General features: G+C 51.2%; 8 protein-coding genes across 8 annotated transcripts in view; 3 read left to right on the plus strand and 5 right to left on the minus strand.

Moving 5' to 3' along the window:
• Window positions 1-1,074: 1,074 nt before the first annotated feature.
• On the minus strand, window positions 1,075-2,201 carry VTN49DRAFT_7169 (uncharacterized protein; the record flags this gene model as incomplete). Its single annotated transcript, XM_069415408.1, has 2 exons — window positions 1,075-1,489; window positions 1,555-2,201. 2 exons carry the CDS (start codon window positions 2,199-2,201, stop codon window positions 1,075-1,077), a joined length of 1,062 nt encoding a protein of 353 aa, XP_069265209.1.
• A 2,442-nt stretch (window positions 2,202-4,643) lies between these two features.
• On the minus strand, window positions 4,644-6,412 carry VTN49DRAFT_7170 (uncharacterized protein; the record flags this gene model as incomplete). Its single annotated transcript, XM_069415410.1, has 3 exons — window positions 4,644-4,982; window positions 5,040-5,404; window positions 5,458-6,412. 3 exons carry the CDS (start codon window positions 6,410-6,412, stop codon window positions 4,644-4,646), a joined length of 1,659 nt encoding a protein of 552 aa, XP_069265210.1.
• A 2,227-nt stretch (window positions 6,413-8,639) lies between these two features.
• On the minus strand, window positions 8,640-9,014 carry VTN49DRAFT_7171 (uncharacterized protein; the record flags this gene model as incomplete). The annotated part of the gene is made up of 1 exon (XM_069415411.1): window positions 8,640-9,014. One exon carries the CDS (start codon window positions 9,012-9,014, stop codon window positions 8,640-8,642), a length of 375 nt encoding a protein of 124 aa, XP_069265211.1.
• Window positions 9,015-9,050: 36 nt separating this feature from the next.
• On the plus strand, window positions 9,051-10,532 carry VTN49DRAFT_7172 (uncharacterized protein; the record flags this gene model as incomplete). The annotated part of the gene is made up of 2 exons (XM_069415412.1): window positions 9,051-9,225; window positions 9,280-10,532. The coding sequence occupies 2 exons, from the start codon at window positions 9,051-9,053 to the stop codon at window positions 10,530-10,532; spliced, it is 1,428 nt and encodes a 475-aa protein (XP_069265212.1).
• A 795-nt stretch (window positions 10,533-11,327) lies between these two features.
• VTN49DRAFT_7173 (uncharacterized protein) lies at window positions 11,328-12,321 on the plus strand (the record flags this gene model as incomplete). Its single annotated transcript, XM_069415413.1, has 4 exons — window positions 11,328-11,373; window positions 11,458-11,705; window positions 11,775-11,978; window positions 12,055-12,321. 4 exons carry the CDS (start codon window positions 11,328-11,330, stop codon window positions 12,319-12,321), a joined length of 765 nt encoding a protein of 254 aa, XP_069265213.1.
• Window positions 12,322-12,802: 481 nt separating this feature from the next.
• On the minus strand, window positions 12,803-14,952 carry VTN49DRAFT_7174 (uncharacterized protein; the record flags this gene model as incomplete). Its single annotated transcript, XM_069415414.1, has 10 exons — window positions 12,803-12,954; window positions 13,014-13,419; window positions 13,482-13,604; window positions 13,662-14,005; window positions 14,057-14,177; window positions 14,230-14,455; window positions 14,510-14,585; window positions 14,639-14,687; window positions 14,757-14,777; window positions 14,842-14,952. The coding sequence occupies 10 exons, from the start codon at window positions 14,950-14,952 to the stop codon at window positions 12,803-12,805; spliced, it is 1,629 nt and encodes a 542-aa protein (XP_069265214.1).
• Window positions 14,953-15,899: 947 nt separating this feature from the next.
• VTN49DRAFT_7175 (uncharacterized protein) lies at window positions 15,900-19,926 on the minus strand (the record flags this gene model as incomplete). Its single annotated transcript, XM_069415415.1, has 3 exons — window positions 15,900-16,579; window positions 16,636-19,191; window positions 19,248-19,926. 3 exons carry the CDS (start codon window positions 19,924-19,926, stop codon window positions 15,900-15,902), a joined length of 3,915 nt encoding a protein of 1,304 aa, XP_069265215.1.
• Window positions 19,927-21,645: 1,719 nt separating this feature from the next.
• VTN49DRAFT_7176 (uncharacterized protein) overlaps window positions 21,646-24,448 on the plus strand; it is a gene marked incomplete at both ends in the record, with an annotated part of 3,601 nt that continues 798 nt past the window's right edge. Inside the window, 5 exons of the mRNA XM_069415416.1 lie at window positions 21,646-21,682; window positions 21,733-21,871; window positions 21,937-22,221; window positions 22,279-22,895; window positions 22,966-24,191. Of these exons, the coding sequence (XP_069265216.1) occupies window positions 21,646-21,682; window positions 21,733-21,871; window positions 21,937-22,221; window positions 22,279-22,895; window positions 22,966-24,191 (2,304 nt within the window). The remainder of the gene's footprint in view (window positions 21,683-21,732; window positions 21,872-21,936; window positions 22,222-22,278; window positions 22,896-22,965; window positions 24,192-24,448) is intronic.

The following is a 24,448-nucleotide window of genomic DNA, read 5'->3' on the forward strand; positions in this document are numbered from 1 at the left end:
CGACTAAAAGACAAAAAAAATTGTTTCACGCCAGGGGCAGGGAAAAAAATGATTGATCCGCCGTCGCATACCTTCGAAGTTTGGTTTAACCTACGTGTAGATTGAGAATGAAACTTTGACGAGACGCGTCGCACTAGCTGGATTTGGTATAATTATCAGGAAAGTCAACTGCTTTAGGCTTAGTTTTGGCCTTATCTAAGACTGCAAATCTTAATTTCCTAGTGGTTTGCAAAAAGTTAGGTAGGTTAAGTGGCAACTGGCAAAGTGGGAGCCGCAATCGCAGCTAATTGCAGTTTGCACTGTTTGCAGAGTTTTCTTTTTTTTTCTTTTTTTCTTTTTTACTGTGTGGGGAACTGCTCGTACTTACAGCTGTTGTGGGGACATCAAAATTTCCTCCAGCTGTGAAACAAGGGACTGACAGAATATACGAAAGGTATCTACATATCATGATCGTCGAGGCTAAGTCTTGAGATAGTGTTGAGAATTCTGATGTACGTGGCCATACGACACAGTCAATGACGACATTTCTGCAAGAATGTGGGTTGTTACTTGTAAACTACTAGTTAGGTTAGCTGATTACGGGGTATTGAGCGGTCTTGGGTCGGCGAAATTCCGTATCTTATCAGTTCGATAAGTAACTCGGAGTGCGACCATGGAGTAGTATCAGGCAACTTTGCCCAGTTCTCAGCGTTGCTTTGCCGCATTGGCCTGTTGGATCAATGGAAAGTGAGGATTTCAAGAATCAGTATCGGTCAGGTCATCTGTAGATTACTCGCAAATCATCTCCAATAACTATCGCACAGCATCAAACAGCACAACTTTTTTTTTCCTCGTTCAATCAACATTTTTTTTTCCCATGCCCATGCGCCAAATGAAACAGAAAGTAATCAATCCCTCAAGGCTGTCCACCGACATGCAGATAAGAACAAAATCAACAAACGCCGATCAATGATTCGCAAAAAAAAAAGGGGTTCGCCGCGCTAGGTCATCATCGTAGTCGTAACACATGCCTGGTAAAGAACAAGACAACAGAAGATTGCCGAATTATGGCATCCGGTTGCTGTGGATGCAGCCTCACAGCATCCAGTCCAGCCCGTTGGCTTCCTCCTCGACCGGGAATACCTCGCGCGCATATTCCTCCATGTCGCGCCAGCCCTGCCACAACTGTCGCGCTTCATCTGTCACCCTTTGTGACACCACACCGCCTGGTCCTTGCATCATGCCTGCCCCGGCGCCTTTTCCTCCCAGAGGTCCCAGCCCTTTGGGCGATCCTGCCGCGGGGGGGTTGAACTCCGGCTGCGGGAAGTACGGCGCCTCCAGTTGTCCAAAGAGCACTTCGATCCCTTCCAGCTGTTCTCGGTATCCGGCGGGGATCTTGACTTTGATCTCGATCTTCGGCACGCGACGGTAGGTAACACGCCGATTGAGGGCGCGAGAGAAGGCGTTGCAGACCTGCACGGGCGTCAGGGTTTCGAACGTGAGCGCAATCCTACGAAAACCTTGGAGTGAGCAGCAAGTCCTCAACAATCGAACGTTGAAAGAGGGACTGCTTACCGATGGCCATGCCACTTCTGCGGTCCATCTTTGAAGATTTGCAGCAGGGCCGGACCAACATCGTGTTCGGCATCTAGCCATGGCAACGGCATATCCTCCGGGAAGGGTGCCCTCCACTCAAAACTGCCATCAGGCTGGAGTTCCATCTGGAAGAGCGGGTAGGGAAGACTGGTAAAATTGTTGTTGTAGATGCCGGCGTAGACAAAGGTACAGGGTAACCCAAGCTGTCGCACATAGTTCTCGACGGTGAATTTGCAGGCCCACAGCGGCAGCGCTGGCCACGGTCCATAGACGGAATGATCGGGCATGCTGCTGTAGATATAGTGCTGGATGGTGCCCGCGCGCTTGGCCGCATCGGCCAGAGCCCGGCCAATGGCAACTTCATCACCCGCCTGTGAGACGGTATTGATAAAAGCTAGCTGGGCACCACGGAAGAGTTCATCCATCAATCCGGGATTGTTTGCCAGACTGCCTTCGATTAATGTGACGTTGGGCAAACTCTGCAGCTCCGCAGCAATGATACCCTTGAGGGAGTGCACCTGACCACGGACATGGAAGCCCACGGCGGAGGCGACCCGGATCAGAGACGCGGCCTGACGGCCGGTGGCATTGACCACCGCAATGGTCTTAGTGGGTTGTTGTGTCATTCGGGGCGGGAAGCAGCAAACTCAAACACACACAAAATCCGGCCAGAGTGTTTTTCCGAGATAGACCACTTCAGTAGGAATGGTAGTTTTTGAGGGAATAAATAGGTCCTTGAAAAGGAGGGGAAGCTCGGTTGACACCGTATTCCGGGGGGTACTTAGATTGCCGTTCCAGCCAAGAGGGTTTTTCTCTATCGCGGGCAGATAAGAGAATGGGAGTGAGGGGGGGGAACCACGATTAAATCTCCTTTTGGCACTAAGGACGGGCGTCAGGAATGAATCGGGCCGCAGGAAGGAGGACTGCGGACACGACAGTAATGGATGGTATCAGCTTAGGGTGAAATGCTGCAATCACATCCGCAGGAGGAGCTGAGGAGCTGTGACAGCGAACAGGAACTGCTGGGATGGCATCCGAGACTGGTCCAACGGGAGGAATGGGAACATCTAATAATCAATCAGGAAGAGGCACGGGGACTTGGGTGGCTTTGAGGAGAAGGAGGAACCTCCGTCGGAGGCGCGCTTGGTAATTTTGGAGTCACCTGTGTGCTCAGGTCGTTGGATGGCGTTTTTCTTTGAATTGGCAGAGTTGACTGGTTGGGGAAATATTTTCTGCTCGCTCTTTTTCGCGATGATCCACAGGACACATACAATGGCAAAAGGTTCTGGCCGAGGTCACTCGGCACTAATGGCCTCAGGCAAAAGAGGGGCGGCAGCATGAATTATTGTCGGTGTGCGCCGGTTTTACAATGGATTGCGTCCCCGGATGCCATCAGAGCCAGCAGGGATGGAGATTCTTTTTGAGTTAAATGACGAGTCGCTGTTGGGGCTGGAGATGGGGAGGGGGGGAGAGTCTGGAGGGCAGAGAGCATGTAATCGAACTTGTAATAGCTACGGAAGGAGACGGCTCATGTCTGCCGGGAAAGCTAGCTCTTGAGGTACCAGTACACGGCTCAAGCTGAAGATAAAAGGGAGATCAAAAAGGCGATTTTCAGGAAGAAAAAGGTACCTTCATTCCTTTCCCAAACTCACATTGCCCACGAACCGCCCCGTTCTACGACTGCCAGGAGGATGTTTTTGCAACGACGGAATTCGCAGAAGCAAAAAGAATTGTCGCGAACTGCCGGAAATGGGCTGGTACAGTTGGTCCTGGTTTTCCTTTACGTAACAGGAGCACCCTGGCGGCCTGAATTACCGTCAAACTTTTCCAGTTCGCCCTGACGGCCAGCAGAAGGGTTTCTAGCGTGCGGAGGACGAGCAGATTCCCGCGTTGCCATCCAGAGACCGAGAACGCCGTGGTCCTCGCACCCAGAGGATGTCGTTCTCGATGCGTTCTGTAGGGCAAGCAGAGAAGCATACCAAGCATTCAAAGCAAGAACCGGTCGGAAGTTACCCACTGCCTGACAGCCTGAGGCAGGGCCGCTAATCCCCCCATTCGGTAGGCCCGGCCTCATGTGACCTGCAGGCTGGACTTGCTGGGTCACACTAGTCCCGGAAGGGAATGGCGTGGCCGTCGTGTCCTCCGACATCGACTTGTCTTCATTTTCATGTCACCACCCACTCAGCAGATATGGCCCGATGGGGGGAGAGGATAAGCGGTGGAGAGAAGTCAATTGATCATTTGATCAGGAAAAGATGCTCCGAAGGGAAACTCTATGCACTGAAGAGCCACTTTTGCTCTGTCTACTTGGACCTAGACTCCTAGAGAGCTCGTACGGAGTACAGTACTCTTATTTTCATGGACGAGGAGACAAGTAGATGTAGTACGGCGTGAGAGGGGTGACACCATCAATGACTTCAATCACAATTCATCAATCACAATGGCTTTTGTAACCTCCTTATGGTTGCTCTCAAATGAGAAAGGCGGTTTTCCCATGGCTCCATCGAGCTGGAGACCGCCGAAATCGACCCGATTGGCACTGGCGGTCGGGACCCTGGCCTGGGACCTTGGGATTGGCATGGAGGCGCATTATTTTTTTTTTTTTTTTTCCTCATCCCTCCATATCAATCAATCGGGTTCCCAACCGGTCTTCTCCGCCGGCGGAAGGCCCAATTATTCCACGCCGAGATAACGCCATTGGATAGACCGAAGGGGAGCACGCTGATGAAGATCAGAACTATATTCGGACATTGGTTATTCTGAACAGCTCGTAAAGCCTGCACTCCATACAGAGTAACTGGATCCAAGAAGAGGAGGAGTCGAGGAACAGACCTTGGAGCTTTCGCACCTTCAGTTGTGGATATTTCATGGTTCTGGCATCGAATTTCAAGTGCAATGGCAAACTATTCCTTTTGAGTTTGAAATTAAGTTAGTGTGCGTTTACGTGCTCTTCACATGCTTCATCGATTTCTAGGGAAGAACCTCTATGGCTCTATGCCGAATCGTATCCGCCTCAGCATTAAGAACAATCCCATGTACGCCGGGAATGCAATTCTAAATCAAGACATTCATGACGGGGCGGATCCAGCGGTCATACTCATTTGCTGCCGCCCGTCCGATGTCTCCAGCTCACGGTCCGCAAGGTCCCGCTCCGACATGGTCTTGGGTCCGATGCCCGCAAGAGCCCAAACCCCAGGTCGGCGTCGAGCGTGCATCTCCGCCACCGGGCGCTCATCGGCATGAAGGTGTGCCCCGGACTTGCGTAGGAGCATCACATGGTCGGGAAGACCAGCATTTGCGGCGAGAAATAGCGGCGTCCGGCCCGCACGGTTCCGGATATGCACCGAGGCACCCTGGAGAAGGAAATACCGAAGGATCTCCACGTTAGGCGAGTGCGCTGCGATATGCTGGACCGTGTCGTTTAGCGGTAAATCGTTGTACAATCAAGGGCGTAGAAGACGTACCACCGGGGTGTTCCCGGAATAATCGGCCTCATTCAGAAGCCAGGAGTTGTATCCCTTCAACAAATCCTTGACTTTGTCAAGGTTCCCTTCAGCGATGGCGTATCCAAGGGCTGTCAACGTCGTCGCTCGTTCCGACAGCGCTTCGTTTGGATGACGGAATACTGTCTGAGCATGATTAGTAAGCTCACCACGCAGTGACACCGACATCTCTCGTGCCACGGATTCCGGTGTTGACCCGGGCAGCGCCAGCAGATAAGCTAGCTTGGTCAGTGCTGCTTCAGAAGTCATGTCGTGTCCTGGAACCACCCCCGCGCGAGATAGCGCCATGCCCGGAGCATACGCAGGGCTGACACTCCCTTTGAGGCCTATCGTACAAGATGTGAGTGTAATTGCCACAGGAGAGGAGTAACGGACGTACATTGTGTCACATTGACAATAACGATCCCACGCTGGATGGCATTGGCGAGCACTTTGATCATGGCGTCATCCTGGCCGCCTGGCGCATTGCCGGCGCCGAAGGTTTCCAGAACCAGCCCCCGTAGGCCATCCAGCTTGAGCACAGCATCCACCATCTCCGGCTTGATGCCCGGGAAGATGCGCAGACAAGCCACATGGGTGGTGTCCAGATTGCTCTGGACGCGGAAATGCTCCAAACTGGTCGGTCGATGAACCAGGTCCCAATTGACATGGATCCGCATCGACGTCGTCACGGCAAGGGGCGGCGCATTCGGCGAGTCAAAGGCCGCAAAGTCGGTGGCCGACACTTTGGTGGCCCGGTTGCCGCGAAAGAGCTTGTGGTTAAAGTAGAGGCAAACTTCCGGGATCATGAAATGCCCGGCGACCACCAAAGAGCCCAGCAAATTGTCTGCCGCATCATTTTGGAGCTCGGACATAGGTGCCTGAGAACCTGTGAGGATGACGGGCTTCCCCAGATGCTGGAACATGAAACTCAGCGCAGAGCAGGTGTATGCCAAGCTGTCAGTGCCATGCAGGACAACAAAGGCATCAAACAAGGTGTAATTATTGGCTATCGTGTAGGCGATTTGTCCCCAGCCCTTGGCATCAATCGAGCTGCTGTCCAACAGCTGCTCGAATTCGTAGACAGTATACCGCACCTGGCGGTCATAGGCGCTAGGCGGAGTCCGTAGACTGGGTGATGACTTCCGCTCACCGGCGGAGTTGATAACAACATCCATTGGCTCCGGGTGGGAGCCGTCATTGAACATTGGCACTGGCGCTAAGCAGGTTTCCTGAAACCCCCGCGCCGGCACGAGGCCAGACGGCGACCGCCGCATGGAAATGGTGCCGCCTGTCATGATGATCAGGACGCGCGACTCGGGAATTGGGCCGGGTCGAGAATCGTCGCCGTTCATGTTGAGCTGTCGAGTGATGCACTTGCTTTGCGTGAATCTGATATCAGTATGATCAATATCCACGGCCAATGTAAAAAACTAGTTGTGCACTCTCATATGCATTAAGACCGCATTTGACAGTGAAGTTCGGCTATCCAGTCTCAGGTTGATGAGGTTTTTACAGATTTCTTCAAACTCTGTACAAGTATGCACCGCAACCCAGCGGTGCTCCGTGGAAACATTGCGAGTACATGTGTGATACCCATTCTCCATTTGTTGGTGTAATAGCCATGTTCTGATTGGCTTTTCCGTCATGATTCGTAATCGTGCGTAATTTATTTTGTACGGCTTTGTAATTCCTATATTCTGCGTGTGGTTAGGGTTTGAAAGAATGGTTGAAGGATGCAACAACCGTACAACTCCAAGTCCCTCCTGGTCCAGAATCCATGCTGACTCTTCCGAATATGCCGTCCTTTGTTTCTCCGGACCGGGCTACATATATGCCAGCCAACCCGAAGCGTCATTAATGGAGAGTGCTCTTGTACGACTTCATATCAAGTGTACTCCGTACAGAGGACTCGTAGGTGTACGTCTCAGCCGCCTGATTTGAAACGTAGAGCTGGAAACGTCAACATTATATTGCGTTGATTTTTACAAGTTAGCCGTCCTGAAAGCACATGAACGCTATCTTCTCATAACCCAATACTTCCAGGCGAAACTCTCAGGAGTTGAAATATGTATTCGATTGATCTTTTATGAAACGTCTCAGAGCGCCTTTCCCCAGCCGCAGGCTGGCTTCGGATTGCTCGGCCAAGATCGGCTGCGGCATGCCCACACCACGGAGTTTGCCGGCCCTTCGGCAAACCAAACACGAGTCGAATCCTACGGCCTTAGTGCAGGCCAAATGGCCATTTTCCGTTTGAAGAACTTGGGATGGGCCGATTCTTGCGATAAGATAAGTGGACGACTTGGCGTTGCTCCAAGCCTCCCAATTTTCTCGAAAACTTCGCTGATCGGCGGAGTCCTGGAAATTTTTCGTATTGCGTTGAGCTTTGTACTCCGCGAATCCGCGGCACATTTGCCCAACCGTCCTTATTGTCAGCGGTCAAAAATAATATATTATGGCGAATTATTGCTCCATAGTCTCGACACGAGGCCAGGTGAAGTTGTAATCTGTATTCCAAAAAACATCTTGGGTCTTGGCCTCTTGGTCCATGGCAATAGCTGATGGAGTAACTCCGTAAACTAAAGAATACTGCATCTGCCAAAAGCGCTTATGGATCTTAGAGTTTGACTTTCGCGGTATGAGACTCATTTCAAACATTCCGTACCCGTATGGTGCACTGCGGTGGACACACTGAATTGTACACTCGCAAACAAAGGATAAGAACGAAGTCAATGAAATTGTTGGCACTTTAGCTGGTGATACTGGCCTGCACAAAGAGCTGAACCTGGATTCACGAAATGGCCCCTCCATTCTCAAAACCACGGACAGAGGCCGACAGTGCCAAGGGTTGACAAGAATGTACCAGATACGAGTCATTTGTTCAGGAATTTTCCGTGGATTACATATGAAGGGGTCCAGGGGTTGGTGATCGGCCCATAGTTTGGGTGGGAGGTATGAGAGCGAGCGTTGGTTGGAGCATTTGGACAGGCCAGGGTCATCGTCTGCTTGAGGTTAGCCAAAAGGGGAGAAGCTCTGGAAAGATGTATTACCAATACCATACAAATGCCATTTATACTTACCAGGAACATCATCGTAAATCAAGCCAATGAAAGAAGAGAGATGTAGCTCATTAGCTGATTTAGGTTAGACCCGAACGGGTTCTTGTAACTAATTGACGTATTACTCTTTCCATGAAATCGTAATACACATATCTCACCCCTGGCAGTTATGACCGTTGCTTGGACTGCTCCACTCCAGGCGCCTGGTGAGCCCATCACAATATGATTCCAAACGATAGTGGCCGTCCTGGAACCGCGGCGCATTTCAGCTTCATTAAACTGGTCGTGGGCCGTGAAGATGCCGGCCTTCATCTTCAGTGGTGCCCGCACGTCTGCGTGATTGACGTGAGGGCATACCAAATACATTTCTTCAACGAGATCCGCTTGTCCTTGGACGTGGGACCTTGGATCAACAGCAAGGTAGAGCCTCGCGGATCCATTGTTCCTTTCAGCGCATTGTACGGATCGTCATTTCTTTTGCCTCATGGGTCTTTATTTTGAATAGTTTCGTCTCTCCAGTCTTTTACTCCTCCTGCTCCGCTTCGCATTCCCCGCGACAGTCGATTTGAACATCGTCTGTTGAGTCGCTCCTTTCGCCTTCGCTCTCTCCAGTAGAGACAGTCACTCGTTCGCTCCTCTGTCGCTCCTTTGAAATCGACACTGTGTGTCTCTCCGACTGCTGTGCCACTCCTTGCTTGCCCAAAGTCTGCGACACCGCATTCTTTGAGCCCATCGCATTTCGTGATCCAAAGTCGTTGCTGGCCATAACCTTTCCCAGCGACGGTGACTTTTTGCGCCTTTCGGCTGGTCCCAATCGAGGCAGCGCCGGACGAGTGGTCGTAGATCGATCGCGGACTGCTCTGGCTTGCTTCTCACTTATCTGATCCAGACCGCTCATTCTTCTTTCCAGCTTTGAATCCTCTAGATTAAAGAGATGAAACCTCCGATTAGCCTGCAGACTGCGTTTGCAGCTCTGATTACATGGGCCGCACAGGCCGAGGCCTTCTGGCGACTGCCATGCCGCGCGCAAAGCGGCATTGCTCGTCTTGACCCGCTGCAAGCCTTTGGCGGGATTGGAAGCCACGTTCATCTTATCTTTGGCTCGGACAGTACGTTCTCCATGATAGATCCCTAATTGCAGTTTGTCCTCTGACTTTCTGCAGACTTCGGCCCCGGCGCCGATAACGCCCAGCTCATGGCCGGGTCTTGCACCTCTTGCGGCGTCAAAGAGGACCTTTCTGCGTATTGGACCCCCGCCCTGTACTTTAGATACACAAACGGCACGACTGCCTTGGTTGAAACGGTGGGAGGCATGCTGGTCTACTATCTGCTGAATGGAGATAATATCAAGGCGTTCCCGCAGAACTTCCGCATGATTGCAGGCGACCAGTATCTGCGCGACTTCCCGTGGCCCGTCCCTGATCCCGACAAGTCTTCGTGGTCGGGTGATCAGGTGTCGCAGCTTGCGCTGTCGCAGAAAGCGTTGGGATTCAACTGCTTGAACTATAAAAAAGCACCCGAGCCGTCGCTGTACCGCCACACCATGCCATCCAAACAATTCCTCGACGAAAACTGCCCAGACGGTCTTCGACTAGAGTTGATGTTCCCGTCTTGCTGGGACGGCAAGAATACGGACTCGGACGACCACAAATCGCACGTTGCCTATCCGAGCCTGGTCATGGATGGCACTTGCCCCGAAGGCTTTGAGACGCGGCTGCCTGGCCTGTTCTTCGAGACCATCGTGAACACATATGCCTTCAAAGATGAGGAGGGAGAATTCATCTTCTCGACGGGAGATCCCACTGGTTGCGGCTACCACGGCGATTTCATGCAGGGCTGGAATCCCGACACATTGCAACAGGCCGTCGACACTTGCACCAACCTTTCTGGCAAGGTGGAGGACTGCCCGGTGTTCACGCTTCAGAGCGACAACGAGGCTTCCCAGTGCAAATTCGAAGTTCCCGACGTGCTGAACTCTGAGAACGTCCTTCTGGATCTTGCGGGGCTTCCGGGTAAGGTGCCGATCCAGCGCGGACCCGAGCGGGCAACGAAATATGCGGATGATCTTGCCAGGACGTGGGTTATGTCTGGCCTGGAGCCAACAACTACATCCACCTCCACATCCACTCCGACCCCGGACTCCACCGCTCCAGTCGCTCATATCGTTGACACCTCGAACATCCGTCAACCCTTCCATGCTCAGGCCGTTAATGTCGCACAAACCACCACCAACACACCTGAGCCGACGCCAACCACGATTGAAGAAGAAGTGGTTTACAACATTGTCAAGGTCGACAAGACATATGTCGTTCTCTGCGATGACAATGGTGCACCAACGATTACCATGCCGCCAACTTTCAGCACGGTCACTACTTTGACATCGACCTCGACTACCACCAAGACCACAATGGTGTAAGGCAAGGTTGGCAGGTTTCTCGGCACAAAATATGCAGGTCGTCACCCGTTGCGATGAAAGCCGATGTAACTTATGACTGCTTATTTTTCTTCTTCTTTACCTCTTTATTTATTTCTTCTTTCCTTCTTCTTTCGCTCGCCCTCTAGCAGGCGCGACTGAACATCTGTCATGATTTCACTTTTCATTGTAAGTAGTTTATACTTAGAATTGCACAAAGCATTTACGGGTCGATCCGTATATGTTGCATCTATATAAGCTACTCGTTTATCTTTTCCAGAATGTAAAGGCACTGAGGTTTGGATGTCCGAAGAGACCGAATCAAAAGCTCAGGTACGGACAAGTAGCCGATATGCGGGTGGACCGGATTGGGTTCCGAGAAACCCTAACTTTCAGCGAAAGCAGGTAAGCAATCAAAATGCCATCTATCCAAGAAGAGTAAGTTACTTGGACCAACGACGCGTGTCATGTTCTCCCATTTGCCAATCAATCCACACACCCACTTCTTCCCCAGCCGCTCGGCTACCAGGGCAAGCCGCCATTCGATTGATCAACAGAAGCTCTCTGGGAAATGGTCCATGCGGATGCGCTCTCGGAGATCGATGCGAACGTCGGGGTTGTCCCGCATCAACTCCGACCCTGACAAGTCCCTGTCGAATGGATAAACCCCGCGAAATTGAAAGCTCGTGTAAATTTGCGGGGTATAAATTCCCCAGAAAATCCCTGAGAGCTTAATACCGACAAAAGTCAACAGACTGTCGGACATCAATCCGGAGATCATTAAAAGTTATTGCAAACATGCCTCAAGGAACAAGACTCGCTGGCAAGGTTGCGATTGTGACTGGTATTGTCCACCATCCTTTTTTTTTAAACCCCCCTAAGAAGAATAAAGGAAATATTTAGATCTAACAGAGATGACATCATGTAGGAGGTAGCTCTGGTTTCGGAGCCGCCATCGCCAAGCGCTTTGGGGAAGAGGGTGCCAAAGTCATCCTGACCGATATCAATGTCGAACAAGGCCAGCAGGTGGCTGCGTCGAATCCATCGAATCTTGTCTTCCAGAAGCACGATGTGACGAATTTGGAGGACTGGAAGGCTGTCGTTGATCTTGCGTTCACAAAGTTTGGTCGGTTAGATGTGCTGGTGAACAATGCCGGGACAAGCTATAAGAATAAGGTGAGATTTCCACTCTAGGATCGTCACGCAGTATTTTCTACAGTTGGGATGCTAATGAGTTTATTATAGCCGACTCTAGAAGTCACCGAGGCAGAATTCGACCGCGTGTTCAACGTCAACGTCAAGAGCATTTTCTTGGCCGTCCAGACGGTTATGCCGCGGTTGGTTGAGCAAGGCCAGGGCGGCTCCGTGATCAATATCTCCTCGACGGGTGCGCAAAGACCCCGTCCTGGGTTGGTCTGGTATAATTCGTCCAAGGGAGCAGTGTCCAATGTGAGTTTTTCTCACCAAAAAACAACCAAAACAATCCTTGCCCGAACCTGATGGACTGACTCGCGATGGCTTACAGGCAACCAAAGGTCTCGCCGCTGAATTCGGCAAGCATAACATCCGCGTCAACAACGTTTGCCCTCTGCTCACCGCCACCGGGCTCTTCTCCATGTTCACCGGCATGGAAGATACGCCCGAGAACCGCGCCAAGTTTATCAAAGACGTGCCGCTGGGCCGGCTGTGCGATGTCGAGGATATCGCGAATATGTGCTTGTACCTGGCAAGTGATGAGGGCAGGTTTATCAATGGGACGGATCTTGTGGTTGATGGTGGAAAGTGTGTATAAATGGCGATGATTTGTATCTTTACGAGCAAGAATGTCAGCGCCAGCTAGCAATCATACAGCCGTTTACGAGTGTAACCCCCTGCCTTCACCTGTTCTCGCGTACTGTTGCATACTCATGTCTATACTCATTTTCTATCGAAAATATCGAGCAAGCTGGTATCAACCCCAGTCTAATCTTGGGTCTCAATCTCCAAAGTACGAAAGTAGCCCCCTTCCTGATATACTCGGCTTTGTGATTTGTATAGAAGCTAGGGCATTGTGATTCTCTTCAACCGGCAACGGCCGAAATTGATCATTTCTTCCCATTGGTCGTGTACACTGCTTAGTCCTTGGTTGCTCTTTGGCCTCGGGCGACAATTGTACTCTAAAACGGAATATTCCCTAAAGTACCTTGATAAAACACCCGAAATAATCCGTCTAGGGATTGTCTAGATAGCGGCATCTATCTATTCATAATAGCCAAATGGCAAGTCTATCAAGGTTATGAGCTTTGCACCTCCCTTGTCGTTTCCGCAGCCCCCTTGCTCTCGATGAAATGAGAGATGCGTTTCCGTGGTAACCAGGCTTCCTCCGGCGTAAACCAGTACGAAAGGAGAGCAAAGATGGTGACTCCACCCATGATGACAGGGGCATCTGAAATCCCGTTCGTCAGCATTCCAACAAGAAGTACCCAATAGAGCACGAAAACTCACAGTTGAAGGTTTCTCCCGTAACCGGGAATGTATATGGCGAGTAGAGCACTGCCACGATCCATCCGTTCCAGAAAATCCCGATGATCTGGAATGGTTTACTCAATTTTCCTAAACTCCATTTTGGCTTGGGGAAAGTTTTCGGGGTCAGGAAGATTCGACCGAGGCAGATTAGGCCGTAAGCGGCAGCCGTGGGAACACCCGCGGCCGAGATGAGGGACGTGAATGCCACCGAGGAAGGAAGAATGGTGCAGGTGACGAGCGACGCGACTGCCCAGACCACAATGACTGCGTTCATCGGCTGTCCGTACTCGGACACGCGGGAGACCCAACCCGAGAACGGGAGCACGCCGTCTCGAGCCACGGCGAATACAAGCCGGGACGAAGCGACGATTGCAATTGCAGTGTTCTGGAGATAGATTCATCAGCTCAGCACCGGGGGGGGGGGGTCTGCAAGTGAGGGCTACTTACACACCAAAGGGTGAAGACGCAGACGATGTTCATGAAAATGTGACCCCCTTTACCCAGGACAACCGCGTACAGAGGTACAAATGGCTGTGGAGCGCCGAAAGAGAACAGAGTTTCCGGATCGGGCTACAGAATCAGAATCAGCAACCAATTTTCACGGCCCTAAGCCCGATGAAGACTTACCGCGCAGAATAAAAACAAAATAATGGCGCACAACCCTCCAATACCACTGACAACGGTACTCCAAAAGATACCTCGCGCCGCCGACACCGCAGCATTCTTGGTCTCCTCTGCTACATGACCCGAGGCATCAAATCCGATGAGAATTCCTGCAGTGGCAAGATACGACAGGCACCAGTTCCATCCCTCCGGGGCACCTGTGCCATTATACCTCGACAGGAACGCTTCCTCCGCGGTGCGGAAACCCCAAGTCCTGGCTGTGCCGATTGGCAGCCAAATGATATTCAAGAAGAAATCCAACAGCACAAAGGCCGAGGAGAGGTAGAAGACGTAACGGAAGTAACGAGCTAGACGGCAATTAGCAGAGTCGCACTTGACACAATGGATTGAACACTCACGTCGGAGGAAGTTGACCAGCGCGGCCAACGCCAGCAATACTTCTGTGCATATCCACTGAACAGCACGGAACTTGACGTCGTCGGTGGTGGTGGGAAAGTCGAGATTGAAGACATTGATTTCCTGAACATGGTCAGTTGCAAGCTCCGTTGAGCCAATGGGATCCGATTCCTACCGAAAGCATGTAGTTGACGGCTGCCTGAGTGTTACTGGCACAGAATGTCGTCCAGGCCGTTGTACTCCACCACGCGACGACAAAGCCCAGCAAACGACCATATTTCGGCCCTCCTGCTTCGGCGGCCCAAAGATAAATCGACCCGGCTGATGGAGAGGCCGAGCAGACCTCGGCGATGACAGCGGCGGTGATGAAGGTAAACACGAGGGTGACCAGATAGCTCGTCCTGCGGACAAGAGTTAGGCTCCGACTCGTGTCCGACCACTCTGGTTGACCTTACCAATAAGCTAGGTTTCCCCCGCTAGCAATGCCCGTGCTGAAGGTAACACGAACTCCTCCGATGAAGTATAAAGCAGCTGATACAAGGATTAGCTTTTGCGCTCGGCGATCAGCGAGTGATTGACGCTACCGAAAGTGGTCGCAAAGTTCTCAGCTAATGTGTACGACCGATGCAGGACCTTTGCGCGCGCGATTCGGTCAGATCAATCCCTCCAACAAGGCATTCTTGGGCGAATGAATATACGCACTTGTTTGTAACCCATCGTTTCCTATCAACCCGCTACGTCAGCCCCGCGCCTCCTGCTCCTTATCTGCTGAGTACTAGGGACATACCAGCAAGGCCTCATCTTCGTCCACGGGCGTTTCTCTTCCCCGCTCGCCGCCATCATTCCCAGGCTCTACGTGGAGCTGCTTATTATTGTTGTGTCTATCGTCGTCGGCCATTGTTCTGATGCCCTCAGTATCGGCAATCAGCCTATCCAACGATTGGGACGCCAGGGCGAAGTCCTATGTCGAGACGGTAAACGGAAGGAAAAGAAAAAAAAAAAATTTTCTCATCAGAAAGAAAACAGAGGCAAGAGGCAATTCGCGTCTATGCAATTAATCTACCGATCTAAAAATCTTTGTTGATAGCTTTTGTCCAAACGTGCTCGCACGAAGCATCAATTTTCCATGGCAAATCTAACTAGTGGGAACCGTGGGGTAAATCACGATCGGAAAATATCGACAGTGATCAGAAACGGTAAAGCCTGGAGGGAAAAAATCACTGACAGAGTTCGAGCCTAGACTCGAAGCAGAAGCGCGACCTATCCTCATCAGGTTCTGAGGTTGAGAGTTCCCGTAAGGCTACATCAAGCTAACCAGGTTAAGCAGGAGCAAGGGCTAGAGCACTTCACTTAAGCCTCTGGTTAGTGTCAACTTAGAGGAGCTAAGTGTGCACGTAAAGTCACCGGATACTGTACTGGGCAGTCAGCTAACCCGGTTGAGCTTAGAGCTGGACCAAGTCTGAAGGCAGTCGATTAACGTCCTTTGGCCTAGTGTTTCCGTTAGTGCGGGCGGCTAAGGGGGCGAAGTGGGGGGTCATCTTCGGATGGCAAATCGCGTCATCGCCAATTCTGCAGGGATCACGGTTCACAGTTTCACACCCTTGTAGCCGATGTGAATAATCTGCAGTATGAATGTTGAGGGCCATTTATTGACATGCATCTCGGGAGAACTTTGTGCGAGCAATCCGATCAGCTGAGCAGGAGATAGATTAGTCTACAGCTACTGAAATTTACGTATGGGTCAGCTCAAGTATCGAACGAGAAAAGAATAATGATGCTCATCGTCCATGCATGAAGATTGTTTCATTTCTACTATGCAGACAGCACTCTCAAGGATAACAATGCTCATTGCTTTTCCCCGGACAACTTGGACCACAGCCTCCTCAATCGGACCCAGGTACCATGGCAGCGCAGGACCTTGAGCAGCGCATACGCCAGCAGACGGTACACGATCACTGTGATCCCCAAGGCCATCACGTTCAACCTCGGATTCTTGTCCAAGTTATACAACTCAAGCACCTGCTGCCCGGTCTCGATCGGACAGTGGCCATTCGGCAACCGTTCCGCATCGGTGCAGGTGAAGGTCTGATGGCGCATGGCATACGGCGCGAGGTTGGCCACCACGTACTTCACGGGGGAGAGATGGTTGATCGCTTGGAGTACGTCGTTGAGATCGAGAATCAACACGCCGCCCATGATTGTTGCGATGGACAGGAAGACAGAGGTAACGTTGACGGAGAAGCCGATGTGGTCGAAGACGGTGCAAAAGACAATGCCGAGGGATTCGCCGCAGTTGACCATGGCGAAGCAGTTGAAGGCGCTGACAAAGACCATCCGGACGCTCTTTTCTAGGTTGAGCACGTAGGCGGCGAAGACGCCGAAAATGACGGATGTGACTGCCTCGAAGGGCAGCTCGAGCAGTGTGTAGGAAAGGAGGAATGTTTCCGCCGAGTAGCAGGAATCGGCTTCTTCGCGGTAAAACACGTCGCGCTCAGGCGGGAAGACGGCAATGTTTTGTAGCATCCCTGACCCCGGATTTTAGCTACGTCAATGAAGGGAGAATGGGAAGAAGGATTCTTACCAATGTAATACACTGCAGCAAACTCTTGAATGGTACCCATCCGTGACTGGACGGACGGATAATCGTTCTTCAGAGGAGCAATGAATAGCGCCATGATGATGGCAATGCCAATCACCTGAGACGTCCGTGCCATGAGCAACTCCGGTTGCCGGAAGAAATTCAATGCCGACCGGTAAAACACAATCGGGAATGTCACCCGGAACGGATGCATCTGCTTCATCAGACTGCCCAACTCCGCGGGTGTTGCGATTTGCGACCTCTGTTCGCCGGTCTCAGTCGGTTTCTGCTGCCATGCGTCGATCAGACGCTGGACACGTTCCCGCGTCATCGCTTCCCGATCTGCCTGCTGAAGGTCGACGGTGATCAAGTCCAGGGCAAAGTCGGCTGGATTCGTCTGGCTTGGACATTCGTATCCCAAAGACCGGAAGTATGGGATCATATCCGCGCCTCTGCCGGCGTATACGGTGTGTCCACCGCGTGCTAGGAGGAGCAGTTTATGAAAATGTTGAAAGACATCTGACCGCGATTGATGGATTGTGAGAATTAGGGTTCGGCCCTCCGCTGCCAGCTGGTTGAGGACCTCGATGATAGAAGTAGCTGTATACGCGTCGAGACCCGACGTTGGCTCATCCAGAAGCAATATCTTAGGGTCTGTTAGGATTTGAATGGCGATTGTCACACGTCTCTTTTCACCACCGCTGATGCCCTTGACTAGCTCACTCCCAATGAGGTTGTCCGCGCAGTCTTTTAGTCCCATCTTCAAAAGCACTTCCTCTGCCCGTCGATCCTTCTCCTCCTTAGACATCCAGCGTGGCAGCCTGAGTCCGGCCGCAAAGCGCAGGCTCTCCCGGACTGTCAGCGAAGGCATCAGATCATCATCATCCTGGGTAACGAATGAAGTCACAGAGCGGATCACATCTTCCGAAGGAATGGCACCGTTGTACGACATGCTTCCATGCACTTGGTACTCGGTAGTCGGAGAGCTTCGAAGCCGACGCGCAATCGAATTCAAAAGCGAGGTCTTCCCACTTCCGGACGGGCCCATAATCACGTTTAATTCGCCAGGGCGGAACTCGGTGGTCACGGGTTTCAGAATCGTTTTCGTTCTCGGCGGCTGCCAGGGAAACCCACGCTGCTTGACATCCAGGGCATATTTGTCTAGCGAGATGGTTACGGGACGGACTTCCTGTGTTGGTCTGGTCTCCGGCTGTTTGTGAGCACTAGACTGATCCCCCTCGTTCTTGCGCGCCTGCGCCATTCCAAGAGCAAACTTGTTGTACTGCAGCAAAAGCCCGGAAAGGATCAGGAAGCAGAAAATGAAGGCCGTCAAGATCACACAGGGTCTCCAGATCCAATTATCAGGGAGTCCCAAGCTTCGCATGATGAATCTGCCGGTGTATTGCTTGCACGCCGGATCCAGGGGATCGTCTGAATACGGACAGTCGTAGAATTGGCCATACTCTGGGCCGTTCACACCGATGAACTCGTTTGCGCAGAGCGCACCAAAAATGTAGAAACTATAAGCGATCCATTTCAGCCAACGGACGTATACGGGAATCTGGTTGGCCTGTACGAAAAAGCCGCATGCAAATGTTTGGAGGGTGAAGGTGAGGTTGGAGACAACGCTTGCTCCGGCGAAGTTTCGGGAGACGCCGATGGCCACGGCGGCAACGGTCATGGAGATGTAATGGGTAAGGATGTTGATACCCAAGAAGACAAAAAAGGTGTTTACCTCACGGCGGTATCCTGCCATGAAATAAAAGATCACAGCAAACAGGATAGGGACCGGGAGATCCTCCAGGAGAAATCGAGCCGCACGCCGGCTCAGGAGAAATCCGGGCACGGTGACCACGCCCTCATTGCGCTCCCGGTCAAACAATCGGATGTCAATGCTGAGCCGAAAGACCTCGTATGTCAGCACCAGATATGCGTTCAAGGAGCTGGCCGTGTAGAGGCTTCCTTGACGAGATCGAATGCCAGACAGACTTTTGTCCAGCTGTAAAAAGATCCATCCAGAGATAACCCCCATGAATACAGCTTCAAACAGGCTAGCAGCCATGCCCATTGGGTCTCGGACCGTGGTTTTGAAGGTGCGAGATGTCAAAACTTTGAGCTCTTGAGTAAACGGGACCCTCTGAGCCGGTCTCACATGCCCTTTGATTGGAGGGGACGACGGGTTGATTCTTGCCTCCTGGCCAGTGTGGACGCCGGACTTCTCGAGCTTGGACTTCCATGCTTGCCGAAGTGCATCCACACGAGCCAGGGAGGCACTCTCCAGGTCCGGAGTTCGATTGTCGATCGCTGCAAGATCGATCAAGAACTCTGCCGGATTTACAAACTCGGGTAGCGAATATCCCAAACTTTCAAAGTAGGGCAGCGATTCGGCAACCGGGCCGCTATACAAGACTGATCCTCCACGCGCCAGCAGAATGACGTTGTCGAAAAGATTCCAAATCTCGGATCGAGGAGCATGGATCGACACAATCACAGTTCTACCGCCCTGAGCTAGTGATTTCAAAGTGCGGATAATCTGGTACGCACTCGTGGCATCCAGACCTAGACTCGCAGTCAATATATGAATAAACTTGTTTGTGGTGGACTCATCCTCCTACCAGTTGTAGGTTCGTCGCAAAACAAGACCGAAGGATTGGCCAACATTTGCACTCCGATGCTTGTCCGTCTCTTCTCACCCCCACTGCATCCTTTGCGCGCACTGTTACCGATGCGCGTGTCGGCACATTCTTTCAATCCTAGCTCGAGGATAACGTCTTCAACGGCGTCTCTCCGTTCGGCAGCGGTCATTGGTGGCGGCAGACGAAGCTCCGCGGCATATTGAAGTGTTTCCCGAACGGTCAATGTCGGGATAAGAATATCCTCCTGCATCACGTAGGCGCTGCCGATTCGGGAGATGTCCGGATCGCCATTGAACGTCGTTGAACCTGAAACCTTCAATCGGGATGACTCCATTCGGCCGGCCATCATATTGAGCAGCGAGGTCTTGCCAGAACCGCTACTGCCAATGATGGCCGTCAGCGATCCGGCCGGCATGTGCGCATTGATACCATCGAGGATCGTCTTGTAGCTGCTCTCTTGTTTCCGATTCCACCGTAGCAGCTGTCTCGGATCCTGCCATATTGGCGGAGTAGTGTTGAATTGCACCGTCAAGTCCCTAACCTGGACATCGACCGGGCTGACATCGCGAAAGGAGAGCGTTGTCGTTGAGAGCGGAATTGTTATGTCCCGGCCCTTGGGCTGGTTAATGTCGGGGTCGGAGACTTTCTCCACGTGCATTGCGGAGCAGAAAGTACAGAAAATCGCGTTAACTGTGTTGATGCATCGACAGGATATCTTGCCTGGCCGGCAAATATGACATTCATCGGCATCAAATGGCTTCAAGAATGTTCTCGTTGACCTACGGCCAAGAGAACAGTATCCTGGCGATTAATCCGGAGCTACCTGAATCCGAAAATCAACTGTCCAACCCAACAGATTGGTCTCGTTTATTGAGTAATAAATGGTCCACGGAAAATACGATCTAAACGAACGGGCTCGGTTCTCGGAACAACCGGCTTGGCCAAGAAGTGACAGTCCACGCAGATTGGTTAATCTGATTAATGCAGTCTCGCTTGGGAAACGAGATTGAGCAGCTCGTTTCGCTGACATGTGAACCCCCGTGAATTCTACTACCTCTACCTATTTTGTATGAGCTCTGTAGGTTATCGCGATGAGCGTCACACTTGTTGAGTCCCCGAGTTCATGCTTCTGCTGATCTTTTCACGAATGGCCCGCAGTTCGACAGAATTAAGTTCAGGCCAAGGAAAGCTTCCGACTGGGCCGGGACCAAACCCTACCTAACCCTTAGATTAGTCTCCGACAGCTGGTCTGTCAACATGGATTTGGAAGAAGTTCAGACAGCTACAGTTGAGATCAAGCAGAAGCGAGCACATTATTGGACGCCACTTTCAGCTTTCTCGAGTTTGGCTCTGGAAAAAGACAATATCTCACGTCCATTTGATCTCTGGAACCCTTCAACTTCATATTGAATAACTCATTACACGGCTAGTAGCTATATCGAGCACACCACGAGCGACCTGTTGACATAAGAAGTCAGATCGATGCATCTGGGACCCCGAGGCATACAAAGAATGAAATAGATGTGGCTGCGCCGCGGCAAGCACAGCGAAGCCAGGTCTGGTGAGAAAGTAATCTCTTGTCATTCAAGCTACCGGAGCCTGTTTCGTTTGTTCCAGACAGACTTTGAATGGCTCCATAGGCGTCACAAGCGTCTCTCCCATGATAGCTAGCAGTTTCCGGATGCGAGACTCTATGTGCAGTTAGGATACATGGAGAATATCAAGCTACATAGGTCTGAAAGTCTCTCTGCTCTAACCCTAGAGCGAAAACGACACATTACCGGGAAAAGACGCACAATGTTACATCAGTGTACACTTAATTTAGTGCACGCACCATTGGTGACTTTAGCTCACCCATGCATGTCTGCAGTTGTGAGCCGCACTACAAAGCAACTTCTCGCCAGCGGAAATTCTTGGTTGTCCATGCCATGTCCATCATTTGCGGATGAATCAATTAAATAGCAAAAATTGTAATTTTGATACCCTCGTCAGTCAAATCCCGAGCATAGTAGGCACTACTATCTACCAGGTGCCTTTCAGCAATATCCTCCTGATCCCTTCGGAGAGCCTTTACGCAACGAGGGAAGGCGAGATGGTTTGAACTATTAATCCGAAGCTCACAAACGATCGCACTGGGCTCTGCGAGGCGCCAACATGGCTAAGAGACGTCCGAGCCAATTGCAGCTCAAGGAGACCTGGCATTACGCGGAAAGTTTGGAGATTTCAAGCAGGGTTTGGTTGGGGGTCCTTGATTGGACAGCTTACCCTAGTATATCTGATGTCGAAGATGTCCCCGCCTTTTGCTTTCGTTTTAAGATCTCACTGAATTCCCGAGCATCGCATTATTGTTTGAGAACGATAACAAATTTTGTTTAAGATGTCTCCACAAGAGCCGCTGAAACTTCTGTCTCTTGGTAATGATGCCTTCCGTCCAGGTTTATTGACCTTACTAATTCAATTGCAGACGGGGGAGGCATTCGAGGTATCTCAAGCCTCCTCATTCTGGAGCATATCATGGAGAGAATACGCGATGCCAAAGGCCTCGAAGATGTCCCCCGACCGTGTGACTGCTTTGATCTGATCGGAGGAACAAACACAGGCGGGTACCGCCATCAGTTCTAGAGATCTGCTTGGTTAGCCTGGCTAACGAAATATCGAATAAACACAGAATCATTGCGATAATGCTTGGGAGGCTGGGGTTGACTGTCGATGAATGTATACAAGCATATCGAAACGTCGCCCAGCAGGCCTTTGCCAAAAAACCAACCTCTTCTTCGCCTGCGCAAACGTCTGGGGCCTTTTCTGCTATAGCCCTCGAGAACGCTATCAAGCAGACAATCGGGAAATTTTGCCCAGAGGTGGAGTGCAGATCTCACCGGCGCCAAGGGCAATCATCTGAGAAGTCATGTCCACATAGTGAAATGCTCTTCCGGGACCAGACCTGCACGAAGACGTACGTCAAGAAACCAATGGATGTGATGTGACGTTCGAGCTCATGCATCCATCATAGAGTTGTCTTGGCAACTACAAAGGGCAATATTGATACTCTGCCGACTCTTTTCAGAACATACGACACATCAGCTACCTTCGCTGCCTGCAAGGTGTGGGAGGTTGCACGCGCGACAACAGCGGCAACGTCTTTCTTCGAACCTATAAGGATCGGCGGCGATGAGATCGAGTTCATCGATTCCAGCTTCAGGTACAACAACCCGTGCGATATTTTGATTGATGAGGGCCAGCGGCAATTCCCAGAACGTAGCCAGATGCGCATCCTCAGCATTGGCACAGGCCTCGGAGATGTTGTCACGATCGAGGGCAACATGTTCGATATCATGGAACCCTTAAAAGAAATGGCTGCATCATCCCGAAAAGTAGCAGCAATTCTGAAGAATCGTTTCAAAGATGATGGCCAATACTACCGCTTCAATGTAGATCGAGGGCTTCAAGATATCACTTTGTCAGACTGGGAGAAACACAGCGAAATCTCCACACATACTCGAAACTACCTGGCTGAGAACGAGACGCTTATCGACAGTTTTGTTCGAAATTTCGTTGGTAAAGATCTACCTGGTAGGAAAATCAACTCCTTGTGGACCAATGTCTCATCTCTAGCGGAGAGGCGAACAGGTTGGTATTTTTCTGCTGGTTAAGATATTGTTACCTCGTTCCAGTGATGACAAGTTTCTTGCGTTTATAGAGGCTGTTCACTTCGCGGTGCCATTTGAGAGAAACAAGAGCTTCGTCGGCCGCAAATCAATCCTAGATCGGCTTCTCGAATTAGTCCCCCCGAGCGTAGAAGAAGATATCTGCCAATGGACTGCGGTCGTCGGACTTGGTGGGATCGGAAAGACACAAGTTGCGCTCGAGGTTGCCTTTCAGATCCGTGACAAGCATCCAGACTGCTCCATCTTTTGGGTTCCAGCCATGAATGCGACGAGTCTCGAGAACGCCTACATGAAAATTGGCCAACTACTGAAGATTGACGGGATCAATATGAAAAACGCAGACGTCAAGACACTCGTGAAGACAGCTTTGAGTGACTATACCGGTAGCTGGCTCTTGATTATTGACAATGCCGACGACGCGGATCTTCTCTTTGATGACGACATTGGTCTCGTCAACTATCTTCCATCCAACCGGAACGGCTCCATTCTATTCACGACACGGAATCACGAGATCGCAAGCAGACTTGATATCCCCGATGCAAATGTTCTCATTGTCGGCGAAATGAGCAAAGATGAATCGCTCAGTCTCTTGTGCAAGTATCTGAACGAGTCCCAGGTACGCGACATGGCGGGCACGGCAAAGCTGCTCGAGGTCCTCGCCTATTTGCCTCTCGCCATAAGGCAGGCATCTGCATACATGGCCAAGAAGCGGATAACTACGACGAAATACCTGAATCTGTGCCAGTCAAGCGACAAGAATATGACTGAATTGCTCAGCAGAGACTTCGACGATAGATTCCGATACAAAGGAGCCAAGAACTCCATTACCGCCACCTGGCTGGTCTCGTTTCATCAAATTGAGGAACATGATCCTCTGGCTGCTGATTATCTGAAATTCATGTCGTTTCTGTGTCAGAAAGATATCCCACAATCTCTCCTTCCTCCAGCCGAACCGATCAAAGTGGAAGAAGCACTCGGAACTCTGAAAGCGTATGCGTTTATCACAGAACGGGAAGAGGCCGACTCATATGACGTGCACCGGCTCGTCCAACTTGCGATGTTGAACTGGTTGGCAGAAAAAGGAGACATGAATATGAATGACTGGGTTGGAAAAATATTACGGCAGCTTGCAGAAGTCTATCCGTTTCCCAAGCATGAGAACAAAGAGATATGGATGAGATACCTTCCACATGCACAGTACGTCCTCACAGTCAAGACAACGCCAGATGAACTTGTCGATGTCGGGCTATTGTCGAAAGTAGGCGGTAGCTATTTTTGTCTCGGGCAATATCAAGAGGCTGAGGTAATGTATCGACGTGCCCTAGAGATACGAGAGAAGGCGCTAGGACCGGAGCATCCAGACACCCTCACAAGTGTCAACAGCCTTGGATCGGTTCTTCAACACAAAGGCAAGTTCAAGGAGGCAGAGTCAATGCATCGACGTGCCCTAGAGATACGAGAGAAGGTGCTGGGGCCGGAGCATCCTCACACCCTCACGAGCGTCAACAATCTTGC

Source organism: Thermomyces lanuginosus (genome assembly GCF_041956635.1).
Source record: "Thermomyces lanuginosus strain ATCC 200065 unplaced genomic scaffold VTN49scaffold_42, whole genome shotgun sequence".
NCBI classification, from domain to species: Eukaryota; Fungi; Ascomycota; class Eurotiomycetes; order Eurotiales; family Trichocomaceae; genus Thermomyces; species Thermomyces lanuginosus.